The 21787-nt window shown below is 40.9% G+C and overlaps 1 protein-coding gene across 5 annotated transcripts in view; it reads left to right on the forward strand.

Annotated features, from left to right (window-relative positions):
- The window catches only part of DCDC1 (doublecortin domain containing 1), a 443661-nt gene that overhangs the window by 62752 nt on the left and 359122 nt on the right, over nucleotides 1–21787 (forward strand). For all 5 annotated transcript variants that reach the window (XM_072985843.2, XM_078384021.1, XM_072985844.2 and 2 more), the window contains exon 7: nucleotides 20789–20994. In XM_072985843.2, the coding sequence (XP_072841944.2) occupies nucleotides 20789–20994 (206 nt within the window). The remainder of the gene's footprint in view (nucleotides 1–20788; nucleotides 20995–21787) is intronic.

Below are 21787 nucleotides of genomic sequence, written 5' to 3' on the forward strand. Positions count from 1 at the left end.
GTGTGATTCACAGAAGCCATGAAGAAGAAGAACAGGTTACTCACCTGTAATTGTAGTTCAAGTAGACCTCTTTGATTCATAGATCATGAACCCGACCTCCCCACTCTCACGCCATGGTCATCTATACAGCAGTTGACCTAACTGAAAGGGGTCTTGAGAACAAGATACATATACTGAGGGGGAGGGAATCTACACTAAAGTGGTTTTTTGCTACTGCAGAAGCTCTAGAATATTCCGACAAGGCTCCATGCATGCGTGGATTACCGAGGGTGTGAATCACAGAGGTCCACTCAAAGAACTACAATTACAGGTGAGTAACCTGTCGTTTCCTCTTCCATCTTTTTCTTGCTCCCTACCTGACAATCTGTAGGGGCCTGATTCTGTGGGTTCATATGTCTTGGAAATATTAATATGTGGGTGTGTTATGTGCTGTGTAGTCACAACTGACTTCTATTGACCTGATGTCCACAGAAGAAGAGAATGGTGAACCACTTCTGAATACTCTCTACCTAGAAAACCTTGAAAAGAGTTGCCCCGAGTCAGAATTGACAGCTTACAATTCTAATCAATAGGACTTTCAAAGTAAGTTGGATACTCAAGGAGTGGTTTTACCAATACCATCCCCTCCCCAGTGAGTTTCCATGGCCTAATAGGGATTTAAACCAGCTCTCCTGGGTCCTTATTCATTACTCTATCCGTGACACTACTAACATATTAATATCATGTTAAGTGCTACTGAATGGGGTTTGAATCAGATTGGCATTTAAAAAGAAACCCAGCATACCAATGGAGAGAAGTAGGGATGCAAAAAGAAATCTGCTAAAAGATGATGCTGTGTTTCAAGTTTATCTTCACATAAGGAGAGATTGTCTGCTAAATGCCGTGAGGATTCTCAGAATGAAATGATTTGATTTGGCAGTTCTTGACTGAAAATGTGTGAGTAGATTTAAAACAGGCTATTCTGTGGAAGGCAAACATGTCAGTGAAATGATAGAGTCCCAGGGTTGCAGTTATTGACAGATTTGGAATTTTTTCAATTCCAAGAAAAGTTCTAAATGAAAGTATAACAGTTTTTCTCGTAAGCACACTGAAAATTAAACACTCTTGTCATTTTTGGAGTTTTCTCCCAGAGAATGAATCTGCTTAGTGAATGTTGTGCTAAGCATATTTTCTTACAGATTTCTCACTTTCTCTACTTATTTATTTGTTTGTTTGTTTGTTTTTGATAGCACTTGTACCCACATGCATATACCCATTCATTACGATGCCCAATCATTATGATTATTATCTGCCTGAAATGTAAGAACATGTTATTTATTTGAAATGTTTATCTGCTTTGAGAGTTCTGAAATATTAATTTACAATAACCATTCTGTTGTAAGTGTTGCAAAATGTTTAAATAGTATAATTGACCATAGAATCATGGTCAATTATAATATTTATAATTGGATAACTATCCAATTGGAATTGGGTTGGAAGGGTCCTATAATGCCATCAAGCCCAACCCCCTGCTGGATGCAGGAATACAAATCAAATGATACATGCCAGTTGGTTGTCTAAGTTTCTCTTGAATTACCTCCTATCGAGGTAATTGGTTCCACTGTCGTACTGCTCTAACAGTTAGGAGGTTTTTCCTGATATTCAATCGAAATCTGGCTTCCTGTAATTTGACCCCATTGTTGCGGATCCTGCACTCTGGGATGATAGAGAACAGATCCTACCCCTCCTCTGTATGATAGCCTTTCAAGTATTTGAAAAGTATGTTTTCACCCCTCTGTCTTCTTTTCTCAAGGCTAAACATGTCCAGTTCTTTCAGTCTTTCCTCACACGGCTTGGTTTCCAGACCCATGATCATCCTTGTTACCCTCTTCTGAACTTGTTCCAATGTAAAAAAATTCAAAGGCAAACCAATGAATTTATAGCACAACACAGTGCAATGATGAAATGAAACTTTCAAAGCAGAACAACCTGTATTAAAGTTTCAGATGAAATTACAGTTATAGAAAATCAGCCACAGTTAGCCATTTATAAAACACTATATTTGCCCCTAACCTTCTACCAGCTTTGCAGTTGAAGCTCACTATGTTCCAGCTCTTTGGCCTAAAGATTGAGAAAGAAAGACAGCTACCTTTCCCAAGGAACAGGTTCCTGAAGATACAGGGGAATGTGCCGGAGAATTGAACCAGAAAAATCCAGATAGGAAAATCAGAAAGAAAAATGTAAAGAGTATGAAATCATTCTCTTTCTGTGTGTATATAGTATATGTATGTGAGAGAAAATAAACAATAAGGGAGATGTTGGATCTTCCAGAAGAATTAGTCTAACGTAAAAAACAAAGCTTCTCTCAAAATCAAGGCAAGCTAAGGCCCCAGAACAGTCAAAATCTGCAGAAGTAAAAATTACATGAGGAAAAGTGCATTGAGAAGCATCTACATGCAGATTGTGAATAAATGTGACTCTGAGACTGGGTAGGTGGGGCTCATCAGCCATGGAAGGCAGCCCATCTAGGAGAAGGAAAACTCCGATTTCAAACCTCCACTCCTTGCGGCTATATCTACTCATGGAAAAGGCTTCAGGAGTTAACCTAGAGGCAAAATCCAGAGCTGGAGTCCCGAAGGCAGTTCGTGTTGTTCTGCCAACTCCTGCAACGTTGCTGGAACCAGTTGTATTGGCTCTTGCCTGTCCATTGGACCATTTCAGCAACGTGGAGAGGGGGGGATCTGCTGCTTGGGTAACAGCCTATCCTCCATATTACTGTACCCAGGCTTCATGCTCTGCAGAGGACACTCCTCGATACAGAGCATGTTACTATAGTCTCTCGAGACTGAAGGATGCCTATGTACGAGTGCCAAGCAACAATTGTTTCTTGCTCCACTGTTGCCCCTAATTCTCCAGCATTCTGACTGGCTTCTTCACCTTAACCCCTAAATTTCTATTCTGTGTTGGTAGATTTGCAATCCGGGAGGAAAAATGCATTGCACTACTTTTCTTTATTCCCAGAAAGTAAAATCATCCTTTTGTCCTCTGGCCCACAATGTGACGATAGCATCTTATCAGGGTTTTTTCCTCAGGGCCAGGAGCCACTGAAAGTATTCAACCTTGTAGTCTGTCCATACCGTTCCCTTGTCTTCCAGCTTGGCCAGAGCCTTGTTGCCACACCAATCATGTGTCTGCCTTTTTTTGTTCATTCTATCATGCAAAAGTCCAGGCTGGAATGAATCCTCAGCTCTTTTTGCCAACAGGAAACAGTGAGTTGTGCTGTGTATGAAACAAACCAAATATATCCTTGATGCCTATCCATAGACAGGCATTCCACAGGTCAGTAGTCCAGTCCATAGGCCATATATCTGTAGGCCAGTTCAGTCCACATGTCCATAGGCCTTTTGCCCGGTGTACTCTTATGCCTACAAGCTGGATCTGATTAACATACGATGTTTAAAGGGATGCAGTCTATGGAGTGCTTGATTATGTGATGATTGTTTTGGGTTTGTTGTCTGTGTGTTTTTGTGATCAATAAATATTCCTAGTACAGTATTTATAATTTATCATTATTAGAGGTGCATGGGAGTGCATGTCTAATATTATGTTATCAATCAAATAAACATTCTATAAATCATTTCTGATAAGGACAAAGAGCTGATCCTACAGCTACAAATGCTCAACTGTCCCACACACTACATCAGAATACAGGCAGAGTTCTAACTCCTGTCCTCTGAAGATGCCAGCCATAGAAACTGGTAAAACGTTAGGAAGAAAAACCTTCAGAACACAGCCAAACAGCCTGAAAAACCTACAACAACCATTGGATCTTGGCTATGAAAGCCTTCGAGAACACAATACTGGGAAAGATTGGAGGCATGAGGAAAAGAGGAAGACCAAATATGAGATGCATTGACTCCCTAAAGAAACCCACAGGCTTGACTATACAAGACCTGATCAGAACTGTTGAAGACAGGACATTTTGGGGATCTCTTATTCATAGAGTCTCATTACAAAATGTAACTACCCCACAACACAAATACTACAAATACATGAGATGCAAGTATGAAAATAATGGAAATGAAAAAAAAATGTTTTAGTACTAAATAATGACAACCTTAAACTATTAAGTCAATACACATTGACCAGAATTCTAATAGGGTTGGTATAAGGTTTGTGAAACTTGTCATGGCTAATTGCAGCAAACTGATAAGGTTACATACCTGATTGTGCTGCCAAGATGCAACCTGGCATCTTGTCAATTAACCACAGTTATCTGTAGCAAGTTCCACAAAACGTATACATATAGCAGTAGGTTTCCAGCCATTGAATTTAAAATGACCAGTATAAGCAAAGTCTTATAAGTAATGGTTGTTGTGGGTTTTTCGGGCTCTTTGGCCGTGTTCTGAAGGTTGTTCTTCCTGATGTTTCACCAGTCTCTGTGGCTGGCATCTTCAGAGGACGGCAAATTGTGCTCTGTCCTCTGAAGATGCCGGCCACAGAGACTGGCGAAACGTCAGGAAGAACAACCTTCAGAACACGGCCAAAGAGCCCGAAAAACCCACAACAACCATCAGATCCTGGCCGTGAAAGCCTTCGCAAATACATCTTATAAGTAACATCTGATGTAATGGGAGTTTATCTGAGTTCTGTCCCCCGCCCCCCATTGCTAAATAAATGCTTGTAATTTAAACACTGCAGTGCCTCTCAGTATTCAAGGTTTAAATAATATATTTATTCAATGGCCAAAACCAGTCATGATAATTGATTTGTTTTTGGTTGAGAGGTGATTAATCGATGAAACAAGGAGTCAGGTTTTGAGATTTCCCCTTGTTTGGTGTCTGTGAATGATAGTGAGCAAAAAAAGGGACCCTGTAGAGCATCTTAACTGCTGATATTGTTGGCATCAATATTCAGGCTGGCCTTTGCTATGTAAAGCTAGGCATCCTTTTTTTGGCTGGCAACACAGCCACAATATTGTAAGGTAGTGTTTTGTACCATGCATACAAAAGCAATATCCTTTATTTATAATCTAGATATTTTTGGAAACACGGAATCTCCTCACTTTTTAAAACAGAAGTTGAACTATGCATACACTACACATAAATTCCAAGCAGCATTTTCCTTAATGTAGAAGTATCAATGCTAGAGCTTTCTAAAAGATCATCACACAATCTGTACTATGGCTGCTGGGGGAGAGGCAGAATCAAGAGCAACTGGGATACAGCTGTAGTACCTCTGTGCCAAAATATTTGCAGGCTCTTTTGGACTCAATGAAATGGTGAGGCGAAGGTGTGAGGGGGTGCAACATGTACAAGGGGAGAAACATACAAACCTTGCAACCTTTCAGGTGGACCATTTGCACAGATGTTTGCAGAGCTGCCAGACAACATTCCGTAAGCCAAAATTAAAAAGAGAGGTCCACATAAAGAGTTAAGTGTATTCGCGAAGGCTTTCACGGCCATGATCTAATGGTTGTTGTGAGTTTTTCAGGCTCTTTGGCCATGTTCTGAAGGTTGTTATTCCTAACGTTTCGCCAGTCTCTGTGGCCGGCATCTTCAGAGGATAGGAGTAGCACTCTATGCTCTTGTGCAGTTTGTTTGGGAGTTGAGTATTTATAGCTTTTGGATCAGCTTTTGTCCTTTTCAGGACAAGGGTGATTATGGTGATCATTGTGTTTTGTTGTGGGTGTATTGTTGTGATAAGGAGAGATTATCTGTCACTGTGATTGATGGCTGTTATCAGCTGGTCTTTTGTGTGTAGTGATTCCCAGCCCTTGTGGTTGGATAGAGTTCATTGACCTTTTGCAGGCTGCATTTTTCAGTGCTGGGAGCCAAGCTTTGTTGAGAGACATCACCTTGCCGGCAAAGGTCCGCATAGTCAAAGCTATGTTTTTTCCAGTAGCGATGTATGGAAGTGAGAGCTGGACCAGAAAGAAGGCTGACCGCTGAAGAATGGATGCTTTTGAATTGTGGTGCTGGAGGAGACTCTTGAGAGTCCCCTGGACTGCAAGGAGAACAAACCTACCCATTCTGAAGGAAATCATCACTGAGTGCTCACTAGTAGGACACATCCTGAAGCTGAGGCTCCAATACTTTGGCTATCTCAGGAGAAGACTCCCTGGAAAAGACGCTGATGTTGGGAAAGTGTGAAAGCAAAAGGAGAAGGGGACGACAGAGGACAAGATGGTTGGACAGTGTCATCAAAGCTACCAAGATGAATTTGACCCAACTCCAGGGGGCAGTGGAATACAGGAGGGCCTGGCGGCATGCTCTGGTCCATGGGGTCATGAAGAGTCAGACATGACTTAAGGACTAAACAACAACAAGAACTACAAGGCAGAACAAAATGTTTACCAAATTGCAAATTATTGGGAAAAACAACCAGAAGTTGACAGTTTTCCTCTTGTTTCTGACTGATTCATCCATCCTTCCTATTCCATCTACACCCCTTCAATAAGATTAAAACTGAGATGTACAAGGGGGAGAAAACAAGAAAACAAGAAAAACCTTAATTTACTAAAGTACAATTCCGGATAATGATTGGAAGTGGCACAGTACGAAAGTCATGCACTCTCCTACAACAGAGACAAAAACAGAGCTCCAACAATTTGGTCCTATAACTAAGGGGAGATATCTTCCCAAGCCACAGTTATGCTCACCATCAAAGGAAACTATAATCCTAGACCCAGCTTGTTTTATATGCCCTCAAGTCCCTTGCAATTTATGCAGATAGTAATAAGAGGGGGTTTTTTTTAGTTTGTGTGAGGTATTCAAAGAGTGGTTTGTCCTTGCTACTCCCCAGCAAATTTCCATAGCTAAGCAAACAGGGATTTGAACCCATGTCTCTTGAGTCCTGTGCTGACACTCTATCCCCTGTCCCACACTGGTTCTCATACTAGGGGTGAGAGATTGAATGAGCAGTGTGCCATTGCAACCCCAGTAGGCTCCCATGGTGAAGCAGGGATATTGACTGAGGTCTCCTGAGTCCTAACACAACACTCCATCCATTACATTACAGACTCAGCTTATCCAAATTATATGGGCTGATGTCTGTGTCTAGACTAGTATAAGACTGAGTGCTATTTGTGTATTTTTGGATTTGGACATTTATGAATCTTTAGTAGCATATTTCAAAGAAATCCTCCCCCCATAATTCTGTTCTCTAGGCTTAGAACAGTAAACCATTAAAACATAATAATAAATCAGCAATAAAAATCAGTAACAAGCTAGATAAAAGCAGAAGCAACAGCAAATAATATGATGTATAGCAACAGTAGGCATACATAGCAAATCTAGAATTCAATGGGTTAAAAGTGCACTGAAGTAGAAAGTGTAACAAAATTACATTTTCACCCAGCTCCTTGATACATAAGCAAGAGTCTGAACCATAGGGCAATGACTGGATTCTTCGCAGTTCCAGTTCACATGGTAAAAGGATCGCCAAGGATAGTTGTTGGCCTAAAGCTGATCAGGCCTGGACCACCCGGGTAAACAACAATAACCACACAACCTTGTTTTGAAGGAAAGGCTACAACTTTCCTTATTGGTAACAGGTGTAGTTCCCTAGCCCAGCATAGGGAATGGATCCGGTACATGGGGAGACCTGAGTGCCCCCAAATATCACCATCCTCCACCAGTGTTCCACACTATCCACTAGCCACACATCTTGTTCCCATTTTGAGGATCACCACCAGAAGTGACAGTTCTTTGGAGACCATGTGGCCATATACACTACATGGATCCCTGCCACCCCAAATCTTCACAAGAACAGTGTTCTGCTCGTTCCCACCAGACAGCTGTGGCTGCAACCAATCCATTATTGCTGTCTTAATATCCCCCAGCCATGCATCTTGTCCCCAGTTCGGTAAATGTACTCCATCATCACCGAAGAGAAGGGTGAAAAGCAAAGCAAAGCAGACTGTGTTGCTTATATACTGCCCCCATAGCATTTAAAGCACACTCTGAGCAAATTACAGTTTAATTATGCATGCTATACATTGCACATCAACAAGCTGGATATTCATTTTACTGACCTCAGAAGGATGGAAGGCTAAATCAACCTTGAGCCAGCTACCTGAGCCTGCCAGGATCAAACTTCTGTTTATGAACAAAGGCTTGATTTCAGAACTGCAGTTTAACCACTGTGCCCAACTAGCCAAACCTTCTTTGCTCTTCCTGCTGGGAAAACTGAAAGACAACAAAACCATCAGTATCCTACTATAGAAATGTAAATATAGGACTTCTGTGCCATAGATTGCCAACTACCGATTTCCCTTATACATTCCATAACTAAGCACAGGAACACTGCCTCCATTACCACTCCAATTCTAAATTAATTAGATGCAAATTTCTTACCTTCCTCTCTGAATTCTAATGTTAGTGATAGGGGGAAAATTTCTATGACATTTCACATTTTCTATGCAACCTACCTCTGAACCCCTAAACAAATCCAAACATGTTTATGAGTAATTTGGTCTTTTTCATATCATAGGCATCGAGAGACTATAGTAACGAAGCCTGGGTAAGATAATATGGAGGATAAGCTGTTACCCAAACAGCAAATCCCCCCTCTCCACGTCACTGAAATAGTCCAATGGAAAGGTAAGAGCCAATACAACTAGTTCCAGCGTCGTTGCAGGTCTTTGTCAGCTCCACTAAAAATGTCTGGTTCTCAAACTGCTGATTTTCTGACCCACATCCCCTCTCCAAGATAAGGGCTGCTTCTAGACCCCATCCTGCAGACAGGTTGCTAATTATTGGAATGTTCTCTCAAAGGAAGTTTGTCTGATGCCTGATTGTTATCTTTCCAACACAAAGACCTATGTCATTCCTCAGACTTTCTGAAAACTGTAAAAAATATTTATTTTTAAAAAGCTCTGAACTCGCTGCTCCAATGACCTTCAGACCTATTATTATAAAATAAGGAGAAAATCTTCCTTGAATCCACTTCTTCCTTAATGATAATAATAATTGTGTGCCATCAAGTCAATTCTGAGTAATGGCAACCATTTTCAGGGTTTTCTAGGCACAGAGTACTCAGAAGTCGTCTTCCATTCCCTTCTTCTGGCGGCAGCTCTGGAATTGTGCAGCTTGCCCAGGGCCATACAAGCTGGCTCTTTGGGCTGTACAGTAGGAAACTGAAGTCCAAACCTCTGGTTTTGCAGCCAGATACTTAACTCAATGAGCTACCCAGGCAGCTATTTCAATTACAGTGGTGCCTTGCTTAGCGATGTTAATTCGTTCCGAAAAAATCGCTGCTAAGCGATTTCATCGCTAAGCAAAACGCGGTTCCCCATTGAAATGCATTGAAAACTGGATAATCCGTTCCAATAGGAACGAACTGCCGTCCATAAGCGAAAATTGCCATAGGAAACATCGCTAAGCGAAACGCGGTTCCCCAATTGAAGTGCATTGAAACCTAACATGTTGAAACCCATAAGCAGAAAACCCATAAGCAGAAAAAAATGGCATGTAATAAAAAAAGTGTTGTATGAGCAAAAGTGAGAGAAAAATTTAAAAGCCACAATACAATAACAAAGCAAACATAAACATGCGGGAAGTACAAAAAGAGACTTCAGGATTTAAGAAGGTGGCTGAATTGAGAGGTGGAACAGAAGCATCAGTAATAATTATAGAAAAAAAGTGTGGCCACCATTTTTTGGGGGTGTGTGGAACAGAGTTGTAACTAACAGTTTCAGCATGCAGTGCAAGCAACACAAAATACTCAAATCAGCTGCTAGCATTACTTGTTTCTGTTGATGCTGTTCCAAATGGAAAACAAGCAAGCAGTGCACAGTGGCTAATGAAGTTTCTTCTGGTACAAGGAGCTGTGAAAAACATTTCACCAGCATTTAACAATGTCAGGCTATTGTTAAAGGCATGGGAGCAGGGCTTGAAATAAGGCAGCAACTGTAGCGTGGTGGAAAGATGGAGTACTGAATTCAGGATATGAAATTATGAACAGTAGGGAAATCAAAGTAGAACTTAATAGGGAAGAAATCAAAAGATTTCCCTGCTTTTTGACTGAATGTTTCAAAAATATCTGCCTCTGAGGGAAAGTACTTAGGGCCAAGGTAGTGTAGTAGAAGTAATCCCCCAACATTTTTATTGCATGTTTGGAACAGCTGGATGACAAGCAGCATGGCAAGAGGGGCATGGCAGAGCAGCAAGGGCCCTCCTGGGGAATGACTGCTGCTCCTCTTTTTCACTGGCATGTGCTGCTGCTGTCAGGGTTTTCTTTTGGTTTTTTAGGCCACCGCCTTTTCCTCCCCTGAATAAGTGTTTAAGGGAGACTGGGGTAAGCCCTGCTGGAGTTCTGTTTGCAACCTTGCATGCTGTCTGTAGTTTGTGTGAATGAGAGGGACTTTGTTGGCCTGGGGTGATTTTCTATTTGTCTAGCGCTAACCAATTGTTCTTTCCAGCCTTTCGTCTGAAAGAGAACCCCTCCTCTCCTCTGAGTTTTTCTTTTCATCTCTTTAGTCTATCAGTGGCAGTTTATTTCCTATGGATCTGTTCAGTTGGTTAGAGTAGACTTCGGTCTAGATAGGTGGGGTATAAATTAATTAAATAAATAAATTAATAAATATTAGCCTAGTTTTTCAACATTTTTTTTTGCTGAAAAAGCACCCCTGAATCAGTGTCAAAATTACATGTTCTCCCCTGCAGTGCAGGTGTTCTTCAGACTCCCCTGCTCATCTATGGGTGCCTGCAGCCTCTGTGGGTGATCCGATGATCCGGGTTAGATACACTGCATTTCCACTTTCAGGACACTTCCATCCTTCTCCTTCTACATATACTATGTACCCACCTTCCTTGTCCCACCTTCCGCCTCCATCCTCCATCTCCCTCCATCTTGTCATGCAGCAGTAGAGCAGTACATAAGCACAGCATCCGGTATGAGTCATCTCTCTGCAGTCAGTGAAGTGTGTCTTGCAGCTCAGAAGGGCAGTATCTTCAAAAACATTTAACCTACTGATGTCTCAATTAATGTACAGTGGGGTCTTGACTTGAGAACTTAATCCGTATTGGAAGGCGGTTCTCAAGTCAAAAAGTTCTCAAGTCAAATCTGCATTTCCCATAGGAATGCTTTGAAAACCATTTGATCCGTATCTGCTCTTTTCCGTCCATAGAAACTAATGGGAAGCTGCTATTCTGCCTTCGACCACTAGAGGGGGGATATTTTGTTTCTTTTTTTCTTAGGTCAAGAAAGGTTCAGGGAAGGCAGGGAAAATACAGTCCAGGCAGTACAGCACCAGGCAGTCCGAAGACTGTCTCCCAATCCACTCTCTAAACGCTGGGAGGAGTGAGGAAGCAGACAGGCACCCTTTTCACTGGCCAACAGTTAACTGAAAGTTCACATTTTGCACTTTCCCTGCCTCCCACGGGTTTTTTCAGTTCTTAACTCAAATCTAAGTACTTAAGTCAAGTCAATATTTTCCTGTGAGAGCGGTTCTTAAGTCAAAAAGTTCTTAACTCAAGCCGTTCTTAAGTCAAGACCCCACTGTAATGTTATAGGTATCTATTTTTATTTTTGAAATTTAATAGTAGCTGCTGCATTTTCTACTCTCAGCTTATACTCGAGTCAATAAGTTTTCCTAGGTTTTTGTGGTAAAATTGGGTGCCTCAGCTTATATTCGGGTCGGCTTATACTCAAGTATATACAGTAAGTATATGTGGAGTAAAGAAAACAGCACACACATATGTAATTTCAAGCAATTGTAAATAATGAAATGTTTTTTATTCATTCTCGTACTAATGTCTCTGAGTAAGTTATTGAGACTTTAAGGGCCAGTTAATGAGAAAGGGGTTGACTATCTCGGGAACTTGTAGCAAGTCTTGATATTTCTATGTAGCAAAAAAAGAATTTTACTTGAAATTCAAAACTTCAACAAGTCCTTCAGAAAGGGCAAACCCTTTTACCTTTGCAACAGGGAGAAGCTGCACCATGGAGTTGAGATTTTTCTCTTGGGAAGCAGCAACCACAGCAGGCTTTCTCATCTCATCCATTCATGTTAAATGAATTCTGAGATGCCTAAGATACATCTTTTGCAGCAGGACTGCCATGTTCAAGGGATCTGTACCCAGCAAGGATCCCTCTAAGATGCATGGCTGAATGCACGTGCACATGACTCCTCCTCCATCCTCCTCCATGCGGCCCCTTGGTTCCAGTCGTGATTGAACCCTGCATCCGGGGGGAGGGGGGAGTCAAAAGATATTTCAGGGGACACGGGGGAGAGGTTGCATATGAGAGAGGCGAAGCCTGTCTAAGGCTGAAAATTAGAGGTTACTTGGTACCCACAGTTTCATTTACTCTGAAAACATTAAATAAAACCTAGAAATATGTGTTTCCAATTTGTATTACCTGAACTGGCCACTAGAAGAATCCAAATACTATGCTATATATAGCATTTCTATACCCACACTTTTTGGCATGGGGGGGCTTGGAAGAGATCCCCCACAGATACCATGGTCCCAGTCTACTACCATACATATCTTACTTTCATTACTAGAGATGGACATGAATCACTGGTTCGGTGGTTCATGCTGGTTCAGCAGACGGCTGAAGAGTTTTTCCATGGTTCAGTATCCCGCCCCCCCTCTGGAGGGTGCCCACTCAGAGGCAGCTGCCAGAGGAGATGGGGCAGGGAAGCTGTAGAGATGTTTCTGAGTGGATGTCTGCTAGAGGGGGTGGGGCACCAAACTGCAGAACCGCTATTCAACCATCTGCAAACCATCACAAACTGCCAAACTCCCATCTCTAGTCACTACCTTATTATGATTTCCAAAGAAATACCCATGTTAGTCCTATCTTAGCATATTGAGAGGGGAGGGAGAGGAAGAGAAGAAAAGGCAGTACTTTAAAGATTAACATATTTATATCAGCTTGAGTTTTTGTAGATCAAAATCCATATCTTGTACTGTTTGTATTTTAAGAGCTGGAGTTTGACCCACAAAAGTTCACATTAAAATATACTGTATCTTAACCTTTAAAATACGACAGTATTTTCCCTTTTATCTCCCTTTATTTTTGCCTACAATACTCTAAAATTAAGTAATTGCCTCACAAGACCTTGCTAGCTGAGAATATATAACCATGGACACTTCAATGCTGTGACTGTTAGATGAGGCTATGCAGTAGAATGCAATATGTTTCTATGTCTTGGTATCCTCTCTACTATTCAGTCATTTTTTTTGTTCTGTCTGCCTTATAAAGTTGTATTTAAAACCATGATGGGCCTGAAATCAGCAGACCAGATATTTCATATCTAAAATACTTTTTAAAAAATCCTTCTTATTTGCCCAGGTTTACTAGAACGTGTTCTAGGAGCTCTGATGATGAAGTCATTGTAATCAGTGGCCATCTCTGACTTCCCATGGAAGTGTCTCTGTTTTAGAACACGGATGCCAATATTATCAGGACTTCTCCTGCCTGTAATTGACATAGGACTCAAGGCCTTCTACTTAAATCTCTGTACCACTGCAGAGATATTTCCTTCCATGACTGGTAGTACTGTGGTGGTGACTATAGATCAGGCATTCTCAACAAGGGCCATATGGCCCCTTAGGGGACTCTGGCACATTTGAAGGGGGCTGCAGACTGGAAGCAATTCTTCACATACAACCTTATAAAGTTCGTTGTGCAACCTATATTTCTTACATACTATGTTTATAGCCGTGACCCAAAAAAGGTTGAGAATGGCTGTTACAGCTCATAAGATGGCAATTGGCCCACAGCCCCAGGCTTACCATATAGTCTAGCAGTCTTAGGTGTGTTTCTTGTCTGCCTGCTGGTCTCACTCATGAAAGTGATCTACTCATCTTTGGCTGCTGTTTTAGAAAAGAGTGGCCAGATTCCTGCTGAGGATTTACACTGACATAAGTGTAATTGTGTAAATTGCAGCAGTGAGTTATAACTTAAGTTGTGATCTGTATCCCTAGTTGCATTCAAATTCCGAATCTTGGCTTGTGATCAAGAATATAAATGGCAATTCATTAATCAGCAACAATTCACCACTGTGATTTACAAAATTACACTTGCATACCTCTCATTTCAAGAAATCTCTGCCTATGATTTACACATGTGCAGCCCATCCTCAGCTTCTCAGGTTTGAAAGTTCACAAGATCCAAGTGTCTTGGATGTTTAGCATGTATTCTCCCTCTCCTTCAGATAGGATATTGGTTCATACTGTGATAGGCTTTGAAGATCATGTGTTTTCAGATAGCTTTCACCCTTGGTGAGAGCCAATGCAATGTACTGGACAGCATGTTGGACTAGGATTCAACAGACCAATGTTCACATTCCTACTTGAAACTTATGGGGTTATGGGGGTGGCAATGGTAATACCACTCATTAAATATGTGTAAAGTTGTCTTCACTTTCTTCTAGGTACAGATCCCTACTAGATCAATTTCTGCAGAAACATGGAATAGCTTTCACCAGAATCATATACAATATATGTGATAGATTGCATTGTGGCCTTAATGCAGTTGTGCAGCAGATAAATTTTCATGTTGGTGCAAATAGTATCTTGATCCATATGAACTGTCAATCTGCTATGCATAATTTTAGCTTTTATAATTATATTTTCAGGTTTGTTGAAGTGTTTGTTTACAGTTTCCCAAAATTCTTTAAATACATACTGCTGACATGAGTTACATATATGGATAGTTCATAGAAAAGTTCAACTGAATAGTTAAAAACACTTTGATTGACATAAAAGATAGGATGTTTGTAATTTTAATCAAATTTAAAATTATACTTCAAATAATATGTCAAGGTGATGTTATTAAACTTAAAATCTAATGACAACTGACTTCAGTGCTAGTTAAAACATAGCCATTATGCCTACGGCAAAATATCCTGGCACTCCAGAGCATGTAGAAACAAAACAGCAATATATTTAAAGAAAAACTAGGTACAGGAATGCAACCTGGTTAGATCATAGGATAATTATTGTTTTAAAAATATTGAAATTTAGAAAAAGTTATAAAAACAGAAATATTACTTTATATTCTTTTCAGATTATTGAATACTAGCAAATATGTGTGGCTTTGCCTGGGTTTGAAACCCATTCATTTCATCCCCAACACTCTGTTTCTCTTCTTCTTCCACTGTAATAAGTCCCCCCCACTACACTTGTCTTTTTATCTCTTTCCACTCCCATAATAACAGAATAGATTGTAGTACAATTCTCAGAATCTCCAGCCAGCATGGTCACTCCTGATATAATTTCTCCAGTTATTCACTTTTGGAGAAGAGTAACATCCACCAAAAGTTCATGTTCCTAGCTGGTATAGTTTCAGTAGGAGGGCTATTACTCTTAGAATTGTGATTTCTTCAGACTACAATTCTCAGAATCTTCCAGCTAGAAGGGCAAATCAAGATCTACCCTATCTAACATTTTCAGTTAAGAAATCAGTACTATGCATGACATTTTTTGTTTCTTCTTTTGACAGTTTTGTTCTGTAAGAGGACTATGTACAGCTCAAAAGAATACTCAGCCCACTTGTCCAGTTAAAATATACAGTGGTGCCCCGCATGACGATGATAATCCGTTCCATAGAAATCGCTGTTTAGCAAAATCATAGTCATGTGAAAACCGTTTCCCCATTGGAATGCATTGAAACCCATTTAATGCGTTCCAGTGGGGAAAATACATCGACGTTCTGCAAAAATCGCCCATAGGGAAGCTATTTTGTGAGCACCGATCAGCTGTTAAAATGGCTGTCCTGCGAAGCATGGGTCCCAAAAACACAGGGAAGCCATTTTGCGAAGCCGCTGATCAGCTGTAAAAATTGTCATCTTGCGAGAAAACGGTCCACGAAGCATGGACCAAATCATCGTCCAGCGAAAATCACCCATTGGAATCATTGTTTTGTGAATCACTATAGTGATCCCAAAACCTCATCGTCATGCGGATTTGTCGTTTTACGAGGTCATCATCTAGCGAGGTACCACTGTAATCCCTAGCCCGTGTGGTCACTTGAGGTGTAAACCTGAGACATCAGGAGTATCTGAGCAAAACATCACATTCCTAGCTCTTATCATTTCTGCCATCTTTTGAGATGAACAATCAAATAAGCATAGGAACATTCTCTGCATCATGATTTTTTTAAAAAACAAAGTTATTTTGATTTTAAAGAAACCAATTTTATGCCAATTTTTCTTCTTGTGCAATTAATGAAAATAAAGCCCTGTGTGAGAGGGATGCTCCAGCTATCCCTGATGGGTTCTCTGGCCTTGCCCCATGCCCTGATGCTGGATTTGATGGAGATTCCAGAAAAAGGACTTTGGAAGTTGCAGAAAGAAAAAAATGAGGTCCCAGGTGGGAAGAACGAAATGGAGATGGATAAGCCACTCCTTAATGAGCTGAGCCAAGTTGCCAAGACTCAGCTTAAAAGAGAAAGAAGAAGAAAAGGAGGAGGAGGAAGAAAAGAGGAACTCATCACTGTCAACAGAAACAGATGGGGAGGATTGGGTAGAAGTACAGTAGCAGAAGAAGCAGACCCCCATATGCTGAGCTCTGGGGAAGGACTGTCCAGTGATAGTTGAAAATCCCTGGACTGGGGAGTGGATCGAGGTTTAGTGCACTGATGAGGGCCAGCCCCCCAGAAATACATTCCAGAATCAGACGTGTTCTACAAAAAGCCAACCCAAGGAAAGTGTGTTAGAATATCGCAATTGTCATTCTACAGCTCTCCCCTGATACCAGCCGCTGGAGACCAAGGAAACCCACTGGGTATCCAGGGCCTACACTGATCAAGAGGAGGTGCTGGTGGAGGAAGTGCAAAAAGAAGCACCTACAGCAGAGCCACCAGGGGCAGAAAGGACTTGGGGGCGCAGGAGCCTGTAACAACCCATCAGACTCTGGGTTTGAAGGAACACCCGATATAGGTGGTTCTCAGCAGACCACCACATTACTTTAAACAAGCTATAAACCTAAAATCGAGGATTGGTTTAGTTCACTGGTTCTTAACCTTGGGTTACTCAGGAGTTTTGGACTGCAACTCCCAGAAACCTTCACCACCAGCTGTCCTGACTGGGGTTTCTGGGAGTTGCAGTTCAAAAGCATCCGAGTAACAAAGGTTAAGAATCACTGGTTTAGTTGATCCTGGAACCCACTTGAATCCTGGCTTGTCATAATGCCCAAGTTTAACTAATGTTTGGTGGCAGCTATTTAAAATTCTGTGGATACAGTCCCATAATTGGATTCTAGTCTTTCATAATTCATATGGGGATGAACCATACTGGTTCATGTGTTGTAGTCTCTAGGATCAATTATTGCAATGCTCTTTATGTGGGGCTGCCTTTGAAGGTAACACAGAAACTACAGCAGGTGCAAAATGCACTAGCTAGGCTTGTGTCACGAGCTTGAAGATACAACCATGTCTCTCCAATTCTGGTACATCTGTATTGCCTTTCTGCTGGCTTCTGTGTCGGATTCAAAGTGCTAATACCAACGTATAATGCTCTTAACATTTTGGGACCTCACTACCTGTCAGAGGGGTTTTCCCTAAGATCATTTACCTGGGCTATCCAGTCTTCCCAGGCTTCGCAGTTATGAGCACTTACGACAAGAGAGGCCCAGAAATTTACCACTAGTGAACCAAGCCTTTTCAGTGGTGGTTGTGACATTGTGGAATGTGTTGTCTGTGGATATACGCCAGACTCCCTCCCTCTTGACCTTAAAGAAATGTGTGAAATCCAAGCCTTTTAAGGAGGATTTCAGAAACATACTTTCCCTATGATTTTCTTGCTGTTTGCATCATTGTATTACAGTATTATGTTTACCATTGCCTTTGGGAGTTTCTTTCTTCCTTTTTATGTTATGTTTATGATTTGGGTGTTATCTGCTGGTGGGTGAGTATGTGGGTGGTTAATGTGTTTATTTCTTTTTAGCCACCCAAACTAGTGGCTTGCCACTAGATGGGTGGGAAATAAATAAATATATTCCCAGCTTTTAAAATGTGTCATTTAAGGCTATAAGGTCTTGCATTTTTAGAATGTAACTAGGGACGTGGTGGCGCTGCAGGTTAAACCGCAGAAACCTATGTGCTGCAAGGTCAGAAGACCAGCAGTCGTAAGATCAAATCCACGCAATGGAGTGAGCTCCCTTTGCTTGTTCCAACTCCTGCCAACCCAGCACTTCAAAAGCATGCAAATGTGAGTAGATAAATAGGTACCACCACAGTGGGAAGGTAACGGCGTTCCATGTCTAGTCACGCTGGCTACGTGACCACAGAAACTCTTTGGACAAATGCTGGTTCTGTGGCTTGGAAATGGGAATGAGCACTGCCACCTGGAATCAGATACGACTGAACTAAAAGTCAAGGGGAACCTTTACCTTTATCTTTAAAACATTTGTTGGTATTTTTTATTATTCTTTATATGCTCCTGGATTGAATTCTGATTTAAATTCTGCCTACAATTTAAGTTTTATTTTTGAATGTACTTTTGTCTGCAACTTCTCATCATTGCAAGAATTTTTGAATGGCAATCGCACCTACAGCTTTTCACAAATTTCACGGATGGTTTTCTGTTTAAGCATTTCTTCCTACATTTTTCCATAGCTGTCAGACCTTTGGATGTTTGCAATATTTGAAGTATTTTTATGCTTATGGTATATAGGTGCAATGTAGATAAATCAAGCTTGTTGAATTAGACAAGCTGATGTTGTTTGGAATCATTGCAACAATGAAAATACTTATACTGTGATGCTCAGATGAATTTTGATAGGATTGGAAATTATTGTCTCATTTCATACTAGAATAAACTCTTTTTTGGAATAAATGTTGTGACAGAGTTCTGATTCACACAGACACAGACACAGACACAGACAAAGACACACACACACACACACACACACACACACACACACACACACACACACACGAGTTTTATAAAGATCTGCAGGGCTCTTAGGGTGATGTTCAGGTATTGAACTCTCTGACCTGACACTTTGATTCAATGTTTTCACATTCTATGTTCCTTTTGCCTCTAGATACAGTGGGGTCTTGACTTAAGAACGGCTTGAGTTAAGAACATTTTGACTTAAGAACCACTCTCATAGGAAAATATTGACTTGACTTACATACTTAGATTTGAGTTAAGAACTGAAAAAAAAAACACGTGGGAGGCAGGGAAAGTGCAAAATTTGAACTTTCAGTTAACTGTTGGCCAGTGAAAAGGGTGCCTGTCTGCTTCCTCACTCCTCCCAGCGTTTAGAGAGTGGATTGGGAGACAGTCTTCAGACTGCCTGGTACTGTACTGCCTGGACTGTATTTTCCCTGCCTTCCCTGAACCTTTCTTGCCCTAAGAAAAAAAAAGAAACAAACTATCCCCCTAACTAGTGGTCGAAGGCGGAATAGCAGCTTCCCATTAGTTTCTATGGACGGAAAAGAGCAGATACGGATCAAATGGTTTTCAATGCATTCCTATGGGAAATGCAGATTTGACCTGAGAACTTTTTGACTTGAGAACCGCCTTCCAATACGGATTAAGTTCTCAAGTCAAAACCCCACTGTAACTTGTAGTATTGTTTTCAGTTGCTCCATTGCAGCCGCACTGTTTATGCTTATCCTTTACTCCCCAGTAGCTGACTGAATGTGGAAATTTCATCTGCTTGCGTTATCTCTTGCTTTATTGTAGATCATGTAATCTTAGCATCTTCGAGGTTTACATATTCACAAATGGCTTGCATTGCTTTTTCTGCAAAGCACTCAAAACAGCAGATTAGCACTGCTATTTCTATGAAAGATCCTTCCAGTGTCATCTTCCAGTACTGTGCCGCTCAATAACTTCTCTTCAAGAATTTTGCCACCCCATTGGCTCTACCAGTTCTGTTATGATGATGTGCCTCTTAATTCCTGAATTTGATGGATGCATCTGGTGTCTCGGTTTTGACTGTTCCACCTTAGGTGACCCCGCGAGGAGTCTAGACTCCTGACAGTGTCCTACCTTCTTGACAGTTGAGTATTGCTCTCAACTTCCTTGACACACCCAAATTCCTTCACATCATTAAAGTGTGCATCCAGGACAGGGATGACTGTAAAATGTACAGTACTTTGCAACTAGTTCATGTGAGTGAGTATGTCTCTGTGTAAGACAGAGAGACAGAGAGACAGAGAGAGAGAGAGAGAGAGAGAGACTTTAAAATATGTCTATGTAGCATGAAATGTAATGTACTGAGTTCTGGAAGATAAAAATTCATTCTGCGTACATTTCCATTTGTTCTCTAGATTTTATCCAGATTAATGGTTTTTACTATAACAGTCTGTGAAGAGTTAAATAGCCAAGTATCCATACTTTCGAATTCTAGATTCTCTGCAGTGATATTATATATGAGAGGAAATCATTCTTTCAGACTTATAAAGAAGGAGAATTAGGAAGCCAACTGTTAAATGGATCATTTCTGAGATAAATAGCAAGCAGAGTGAACCAAAGGAAAAGCAGGTTAAGAACCAGAGATGAGAACTTATTTTTATAGTTGAGAAGTAAAATCTTCCTTTCTGATAATTTACAGAGGCATGCTAAGGTGAATTTTAATTATGACTAAATTGTGGTATTGCTCTTTCATACCCTGAACATCTGTTCCCTTCAAGAATGATGATTTATGCAGGCTATCAGTAGAGACAGCTTGCTACAGCTTATGTCACGGTTTGTGGAATGATGGGGTCGTATTCCCCCAAAATACCAGCTTTAAATGGATACTAGCCAGTGTGTTATTAGTGTAATAGGGGAAAGGGAGCATGATGTGTTCACTGTTAATTTTGAAGCCAAATATTGACTTTTCCTTTTTCCTTCCAGACCATCTGTTGTTAATGAAGAATGCAACTTGGACACTGAATGGTCTAGCCTTTCCTAGAGGTATCAACAGAAGAAAAGCCAAGCCTGTGCTTTCTAAACGAATGAAGAGACTCATAAAGAAGGCCTCAATCAGAGTTTTGGTGTTCAAGAATGGCACGGGACAGGATGGTTATGAGATATCAGTTTCCCCAGACCAAGCAGAAAAGGTAAATGGAAATATGACAGAATTTAAATGTGTTTTTAAAAAGGCTGGATAACTCAGTGAGTTACATATGTGCCTGCAGAGTTGGGAATTTGATCCTCTACAGTTCTAACTTGGAGATGAGCCCACCTGCGTGGCCTTGGCCAAGCTGCACAGCCCCAGAAGAAGGGAATGGTAAATCACTTATGAGTCCTCTCTACCTAGAAAAGCTTAGAAAGGATTACAATATTTCAGGTTCAACTTAATAGGTAAAGGTCCCCTTGACATTTAGTCCAGTCGTGTCTGACTGTAGGGCGCGGTGCTCATCCCCATTTCCAAGCCGTAGACCAAGCATTTGTCCGAATACAGTTTTCTGTGGTCACGTGGCCAGCATGACTAGACACAGAATGCCATTACCTTCCCTCTGTGGTGGTATCTATCTACTGTCATTTACATGCTTTCGAACGACTAGGTTGGCAGGAGCTGGGAGAAGTGACGGGAGCTCACTCAGTCGCATGGATTTGATCTTATGACTGCTGGTCTTGCAGCACAGAAGCTTCTGCAGTTTAACCCGCAGCACCACCACGTCCCTTCAGCTTAATAGCACACTATTATTTATTATTATTATTTGTTAAAAAAATCACATTGGCATACCTTTTTATTCTTTTAATTATGAGGTTAGAATAGAGATTCAGTAGTAGCTTTTATGAAAATTGCATAAACATGTGGATGTATATGTATACATACTGCATACATAGAACTGCATTAATAGTACACAGTTATTGCAGAGACAATAACATCCTTTTTTCTTATTTTTA

This window comes from Pogona vitticeps, chromosome 1 (genome assembly GCF_051106095.1).
Source record: "Pogona vitticeps strain Pit_001003342236 chromosome 1, PviZW2.1, whole genome shotgun sequence".
NCBI classification, from domain to species: Eukaryota; Metazoa; Chordata; class Lepidosauria; order Squamata; family Agamidae; genus Pogona; species Pogona vitticeps.